Source organism: Lolium rigidum, chromosome 6 (genome assembly GCF_022539505.1).
Source record: "Lolium rigidum isolate FL_2022 chromosome 6, APGP_CSIRO_Lrig_0.1, whole genome shotgun sequence".
Classification (NCBI taxonomy): domain Eukaryota; kingdom Viridiplantae; phylum Streptophyta; class Magnoliopsida; order Poales; family Poaceae; genus Lolium; species Lolium rigidum.
In genome coordinates, this window is record NC_061513.1 from 17160563 (window position 1) to 17168510 (window position 7948).

At 45.1% G+C, this 7948-nt stretch overlaps 1 protein-coding gene across 1 annotated transcript; it reads left to right on the plus strand.

Annotated features, from left to right (window-relative positions):
• The first annotated feature begins 796 nt into the window (after positions 1–796).
• Positions 797–4814, plus strand: LOC124666485. Its single transcript, XM_047203835.1, has 2 exons — positions 797–1015; positions 4330–4814. The coding sequence occupies exons 1-2, from the start codon at positions 797–799 to the stop codon at positions 4438–4440; spliced, it is 330 nt and encodes a 109-aa protein (XP_047059791.1). The 3' UTR covers positions 4441–4814.
• Positions 4815–7948: the final 3134 nt, after the last annotated feature.

Sequence of the window (7948 nt, forward strand, 5' to 3'; positions counted from 1 at the left end):
CCTAGTTCATAGTTGTTTGCTAAGCAAAACTATTGTTCCCCAACTCTCCAATTCGTTGCGATCTGGAGTTTTATGCTACTGAAAGTTTGTGTGATCTGCTGTTCCATTGGGGATTAGAAGATTGCAATCTACCGCTTCGTGGTCGGCGGCTACGTGCGCAAGTGTGTGGAGTTGCGAATATCTTGCAGGGTTGAGATCTGTTGCATTGGCTACAGGAATCAATCGAGAGACTTCGTTGGTGTCATACAAGTTATCTACATCATATCATCGATTCCCTCCGCTGCATACACCATCGTGTTCATCACCACCCGTCGCTTACTGAGAAGATCGGGCCATCCCTTATCAAGTCCTCTCTTGTTCATGTGGGATCGTCGCTGCTAAGATCGGCGTCTTCGTGCCCCTTCGCTCGCTCTCGATCTCTCAGGTCGAGAAAATTTATCCACATGTTAAATGAAGATGAATTTATTTTAGACTAAGTTTGTATAAATGGATGGGATTAACTGGGCCAATAATAATGCTAGGGAGTACCTGAAGAAAATCCTGGAGTGTAAGCAAGGTTTCACTTTTCACGGGAAAACAAGCAATAAAATTTCATAAAACTGGGAAAGTTTTCTTTTGTGTAAATATAGAAATTCATAAGATTGGAAAACTTTCTTTGGATTTGTATGCAAATTTCATTTTGTGAAATTCATCTGAACAAAAAGGCCCTTAACCTGCGATTATTATCTCGAGTCGTACGTTCCCTATCGCCAAGAAAGCTTCTGGTTTTGGGGAGAGAAGCCACCGGAGGGAGGAGATGGGCAACGCCGCAAGCGGGCCGGAGCAGGCGAGGAAGGCGGAGGCCGACGGCGGCGCGGAGGGCGTAGGCCCGCCGTCGACGGTGCGGTTCTTCCCCAGCGCCGCGCAGCACACGGCGAGGCAGCCTCCGCCGATAAAGCTGGAGGAGGAGGACGTGCCGCCGCCGCCCGGCACCGCGGGCGAGGAGGAGGACATGGCTCCCCGCAACCTCTGGCAGGTATACCTTCCTCACCTCCCCATCTCACCATCTACTCTCCCGCCGCCGAACAAGAAACCCCACCCATAATTTACACGACTGCCTACCGCGCTCTGGATTCCTTCCTAGGTTTTGAGATGGGGTGCGCCATCTTCATGCGATTCCTGACGCAAAACACGATAAAGCACTTTTTTTTTTCTGTTTAGCAGTTCGATTTAGGTGGGGTGTTGCTGTGTGGCCATCTCACAGTGAGCTCAACTGAACTATATTCTCGAAAAAAAAACTAAACTGAACTGGGGGGATTTTGTGGCTGTATTGTCCTCTCATGCTGACCATTTTGTTTGCCATTGAACTGTATAGTGTTGGACGGTCAGGACTCTAATGTCGTGGATGCATCCTTTTTGTGAGAGTATACGTCTAGATTAGCTATGAAGTCTCAGTTCCTCACGCAAAACTGACGGAGCAATCCTTGTTCAGTGTACAGTTGGATTTAGGTGTGTGGTCATCTACTCATCTTGTTGTGGTTCGATCTGAGGATTATCCACAGTAAGATGAGCTGAACTGAACTGAACAGGGAAATAGTTATAGCAGGATTGAAATTCGTCCTCACGAATTCTGTTTGCACACTGAACTGTATGGTGGTGTTTAGTCTTAGTTTGGTGGATGCATCCTTTTCCGACGGAGAATATGTGCTATATTAGCCATCAAAATCCCAATTTTCGCTGTTACTGACATTTTATTTCCAGAAAGCTTGTGAGCGCTCTATTATAGATTGCAGAAATCGGGAGGAACTCGCGCCACTTGCTTTACGAGTTTACTGCTATTTATAACTATATAATTTAGGCTACTGTTTAGTTGTGTTCCATTTGGGGATTATACAATTTGCACTTAAACAACTACTACTTTCTAGTTTCTACTGTGTTGATTTTTGAACCTGAAAATTGGAGGTTTTACCAACTCTTTTCCAAAGTTGAGCATGGCAAGTCTACTGTTGATGTTAGTACAATATTACATGTGGTAGATACTGTATTTAGCAACCCCTTTGAGGTCACTGGAGTTTTAAGCGATGACGTATCTCTGTGAGACATCTCTTGTCATGTAGAGATTGTGATCATGTAAAGTTCAGTAGGAAGGATTGGCTTGGTTCATCTAGTTGATGCAGTCCATATTACGGTTTTGTGTCAATTGGTGTTCAAAACTGTCTCTGCTTCCATAGCTGAGCATGGCAAGTGTAATGTTGACCTAGTATAATTCTAGGTTTACTTGATACCCAATTTAGTATACATCAACCACTTCGAGGTCACTGGGGTTTGAGAATGGAGGCTCTATTGAATGGTCAGTTCATTCCATTCCTTGGTTTTAACTGGATTGTTGCTGTAGCCATGTCATAGTGGTTCGATCTGAGTGTTATCCCACATTGGACTGAACTGAACAGGGAGAGAATTTGATCAGGATTGGCATTTGTGCTCACGATACTATTTGCACATTGAACTGTATTAGTCTTACTGCCTCATCCTCTTGGATGCATCCTTTTTGTCATTTCCAAGAATACGTGCTAGATTAGCTTTTTTTGTGGGGAACATGCTACATTTGCTAACAGGACTTAGTTTTTGCTATTACTGAGATCTTATTACCATAAATCTTGTGAGTGCTCTAGAGTTCATGGAGGAAATCAGGAAGAACTCGTGCTACTTGCATTACGGTTTTATGGTGGTTTAAAACTATACTGATGTGGGGGTTACACAATTCGCACCTAACCAACAACCACTCTGCTTGTTCAACCTGAAAACTGTGGAGTTTACCATCTCTGCTTCCTTAGTTGAACATGACAAGTGTACTATTGATGTAGTAGTACAATTCCCTTTTGCTTGACAGTGGATTTATTAAACACTACCTACTTTGAGGTGACTGGGATTTGAAGAGATTAGATATCTCTGTTAGACATCGGTTGTTATGTCGTAGTCTGGTGTGATGATATCAAGTTCAGTAAAGTTTTCATTTGGTTCATCTACTTGATGCAGAACATATTAATTTTTTATGTCAATTGTTACTTAAAACTGAGCATGGCAGTACATGTAGTGTTGACGTAGTACGATTCTATGTTTACTTGATACCAGATTTAGTATTTAGAAACCACTTTGAGGTCACTGGGGTTTGAAGCGATTACTGCATATCTCTGAAGGTTCTGCTAAACTTCTTTTTTTTTTTCGCGAGTAAGGTTCTGCTAAACTTCATTGGTTAAGTCGTCATCAACCTACTTGTTAACATAGAGACAGTCATGATTTTCAGTTCAGTAAGAAGCCCATCGTGTAGTCAACCTTATGCGATTCCTGACAAAGCAATCCTTGTGCAGCAGCTGGATTTAGGCATGTCCATCTCATTGTGGTTCGATCTGAGCGTAGTGAGCTAAACTGTATAGGACTCAAGACGAGATTTTTAGCTGGATTGGCTGTGTCATTGCCTCAGTCTCTTGGATGCATCCTTTTTTGTCAGAGAATATGTGTTAGATTAGCTACCAAGTCCCCAGAAATTCACTTTTGATCTCGGGTGCATATGCTTCCTTTATCTATACTGAGATCTTGTTTCTAGAAAACCCTGTGAGTACTCTAGAATAGATTGCTGAAATCAGGAGGAACTCTAGCTGCTTGCTTTACCATTTTACGGCTGTTTAAAGCTATACAGTAGGCTGCCGTTTCGGTTTTCCACTTGGGGATTACATAATTCGCACCTAAAGCTAGAGAAGTTAGTTACCATCTCTTTTTCCACAGCTCACCATGTTATGTTACTATTTAGTGTCTAGATACATCCAAATATAGACAAAGTTAAGACATGTTTCATGGGACGGAGGGAGTAGTACAGTTTTAGGTTCACTTGAGACTGGATTTAGGAACAGCACACCCACTAAAGGTCACTGGGGTTTGGAGCAATTACGTATATCTGAAGGTTCTGTGAGGCATCGCATTGGTATTGCCGTCACCCGCTTACAGAGATAGTGATGATTTGAAATTCAGTAAGAATTTTGATTGGGTTCATCTAGTTATGTAGAGCATCTTACTGTTTTCTCTCAGTACTGTGTTAAGTTCGGAGAAATGAGCACACTGGTTCAGAGAATCCCAATGCCCTCTAGTTTCATCTGATCTTCCGGCGAGTATATTGCTGCATTACCAGATCTTGTGATCATTCATTCACCTCCGTTAGATAGCATACTCCGTTAGATAGCATACGTTTCTACAAGTTAGTATTCAGGGAAATTAGCACAACCTATCTTTTAGTTTGTGGTTTTTGAGATGAAGATTTCGCTACAGCATATAAAGTCTTCAACTTATCTCTTGTAGGTGTACGCCCTCGGAGCATTCATCGTCCTGCGATGGGGCTGGGCCAAGTGGAAGGAGAGCAAGGACAGGGACGACTCCGCGGATGGCCAGTCGCCTGATGGCTCGTCCTAGGTTTTGTTAGCTCCTGATGCAAGGAGAACTGGGCTCTGCTTCCCGTATGAATGGTTACTAGCATTGTAGATGGATGTCCATGGACTTGCTTTCAAGGGCAGTGGCGGTGACGAGCTGATGATGTTGTAGTATGGCTACATCAACGTGATGAGATTCTCTTCCCTTCACTGTCGCCTTGTAGGATCTGGATAACGTGTGTTTGCTCGTAATTTCGCAACAAGCGTACTGTTAGTAAGTAGTAGTTCCTTGCTTATGATTCTTGTGCTGGCATGTGATGAGCGTGCTGTGCTGAACATTGTGCGTCAGCTAGCTAATGTAGTTTTCATGGTTGCTTGCCATAACATGTCCCTCTAGTACAAATTGTACTAGCTAGTTGTCGATGCATATTTTGGTTCACTTATATCTCCACCTATCTTCTCACGTCGTCGTAAACAGACCGAGTATTCAAAATCAATTTAGCGATAAAACGACCTGTTTACTCACATAAAAATGATATGGAATATCCTTGCAGACCCATAATATGCATCCATCATGATCCAGGAACACAACTGCTGCAGGTCCTGCTATCTAATCAACTGACAGCACCTCACATCCATCAGCTGTCCTCAACAGCCGACGCGGCGTTGGGGCCTCGCGCACGGCGGCCGGAGCGGCAACACAAGGCGACCATCACGGGGCCACCGATGGCAAGGAAGACACCGCCGACGAGTGCTACCACCCCGCCACCGTCCGCCCCCGCCTCGGGCGGCAGGTAGAAGCTGCCGAGCAGCACGTAGTAGATGCCGACGCACGTCACCAAGTAGGCGACGAAGCAGAGCGTGTCGTTGCCACGATGATCGCCGTCACCGGACCCCGGCTTCTCGCCGCCGTCTTTGCTGGCGCCGCTGCCGCCCTCGAGGTCCCTGTACTCCCCCACCGCCGTGGGCGCTTGTTCTTCCTCCTCCGGCAGGCTGGCTTGCTTCGTCCGATAGAAGAAGCAAGACCTGCGAAGAAGAGAAGCTTTGGATTAGATTGGCTGCTAGAATACATTGAGCTTGCATGGTGATAATGTGATATTCGATTCATTGATTATTTTTGTTTGTGACGGAAGCAGAAAGGGCAGATGTTTGTTTAGATCGATCGTCACCTGAAATTCTTCGTCGTCATAATCGGAGGCCAGGGATCGAGGTAAAAGATTGCTGAGATCTCGTGATAAGAAGACGAGAGGAAGAGGGGAGTCTATTGCGTAACAAGAGAGAACTTCTGTTTTCGTAGGGGAGATTATCGTATAGGTAAAATTCTGCCCACGGCCAGGATGATAACCTCGCAACGAATCTGCAGATTTGTCGTGGTAACATAATCAGATTCCTACTGTTATACGTAGCGTTTTAGAGTTCTGGCTCCATCGATCTGCACGTGCATGTTTCAAAGGACTATACTTCTAGTTCTATATCAGTCGCGGCAGTACCCGATCATCTGGTCATTCATTCACCTCAGTTAGATCCTATACGTATTCACATCGTCATTCGTCAGATGATTATCATCCCATTGTACCTTATCTGGAGTACCATTATATATTTTTGCGGAAAAACCTAAGTTTAGCATTGTTAGTAAATCAGCTGTTCGCATATTCTAACTAAAATCTAGCAGCAGAATCATCTTGTTTTTCTTACATGGTGCTAGCTGCTGATCATGGCCTGACGTAACAAAAAAAAAAAAGACACCCGATTTGCATGTTCTCTAAGAATAACACGAAAACAGATAAGAGTGGAGATAAATGTGCAGATCATTGATCTATTGCATCTGGATTCAGGAACACAACTGCAGTAATAAACTAATGATCAACTGACAGCACGTAGCTCATCAGAGAAACATCAACCAGAAACAGCCTACGCCGCGGGGCCACGCGCACTGCGGCAGCAGCAGCAGACCGTGAGGCTGCCGGCGAGCACGGGGCCAGCGACGGCCAGGATCACGCCGCCGACGATGGCGATCACCCGGCCGCCGTCAGCCGGCCCCGCCTCGGGCGGGAGGTAGAAGCTGCCGAGCAGCAGGTAGTAGATGCCGAGGAAAAACATGAAGTAGGAGACGAAAACAGCGACGAGGAGCGCGCCTTCGGGACGGCGCATGCCACCGGAGCCCGCCGTCTCGTCGACATTGGCGCCGTCCTCGAGGTCCCTGTACTCCCCTGCCGCCGCCGCCGCGAGCGCTTCTTCCTCCTCCTCCAGCGGGTTGGCCGGTTGCTTCGTCCGGTAGAAGCTAGACCTGCACAGAAGAAGGAGAAGAGGAGCATTGGATTAGATTGATTGCAAGAACACCTTAAACTTGAACGATAGTGACCAGATCGATCCAATGATTTGTTATTTTGTTGTGCTGGAAGGAAAGAGAGTGGATTGTTTCGATTGATCGATGTTTACCTGAAAATCTTCGTCATCGAATTAATCTGCACCGAAATCGTGGGAGAATGATTACTGAGATCGATATTGTGACGCAACTAGATCGACGTACGCGGGGTTTTCCAACGGAGAGATGAGAGAAATAGGGGAGTCTGTTGAGCGTACGTACGTACGTAGATAGAATCTTCGTTATGCACGCCAGGGAGATCGGTTAACTTAACCGCAACAAAAAAAGAAGATCGGTTAACTTAGGTAGAAATAGTCCAGCCGCCGGATCGTTTAACCTCGGAACTAAAATGCAGATTTAGTCGTGGCAATCGTAGACCAATTTATATTGGTGTTCGTGCAAGCTTTGAGTTGGCTCCATCGACATAATTGCAAAAAACTAGTACCACAACTCACGATATTGAGAAAAAAAAACCATAGGTCTGCAAAATTTTCTCAAATAACCACTAGTTTGGATGACACAATTATCGCAGGTAGCACTGATATATCGGTAATTACAGTTTGACACAATTTATGACCGGTGGGACCTGCTATAATTGATGACGTGTCACAAAATCTTCACAACATTTCACCGAGCCGTTAAAATAGAAGTGGGCCCACTGGTGAACAAGGGACCCACATGTCATCGTCTTCTTCCTCCTCCCATTCTCATGTCCGCCCACGCCTGCGAGTGGGAACATACATGTCAGAATAACGCACTTAGTGTGGCCAATTAAACAAATCAGTTTTTCTTGCAACGGTGTCATCCAAAATTGTTAGTTTTTTTTTTTTTTGCAAAAAAGATGAAAACCTGGTGTGGAGGAGGAGGCTATTACCCCCAAGGCATTCAATATCACTAGTGCCAAGGAGGGGGTGGATGTGGTCAGGGCGGCTGAGCCCTTGGTGTGACCTGTCAAATATGTTGAAAAGAGGGACATCCAACATTTCGGTGTTGGAAGCGCATCAAGAAGAAGTATCAGCTTTAGGCTGAAAGATCTATGGGTGCGGCAACAATGTCTCATGTCATAGATACCAATTAGTATAGTGATACATGGGCGACAGATCATATTACAAGAGAACTCGACAAATTAACCGTGAGAGATCGTTATCATGGTCAAGATCAAGTCAAATTGGTCACTCCTTACATC

Bases quoted from the DNA above. Each gene is read 5' to 3' on its own strand.
- LOC124666485 (XM_047203835.1), top strand. From the start codon at position 797: ATGGGCAACGCCGCAAGCGGGCCGGAGCAGGCGAGGAAGGCGGAGGCC. The intron at 1,016-4,329 runs GTATACCTTCCT...TATCTCTTGTAG, and splicing joins CTCCCCGCAACCTCTGGCAG to GTGTACGCCCTCGGAGCATT.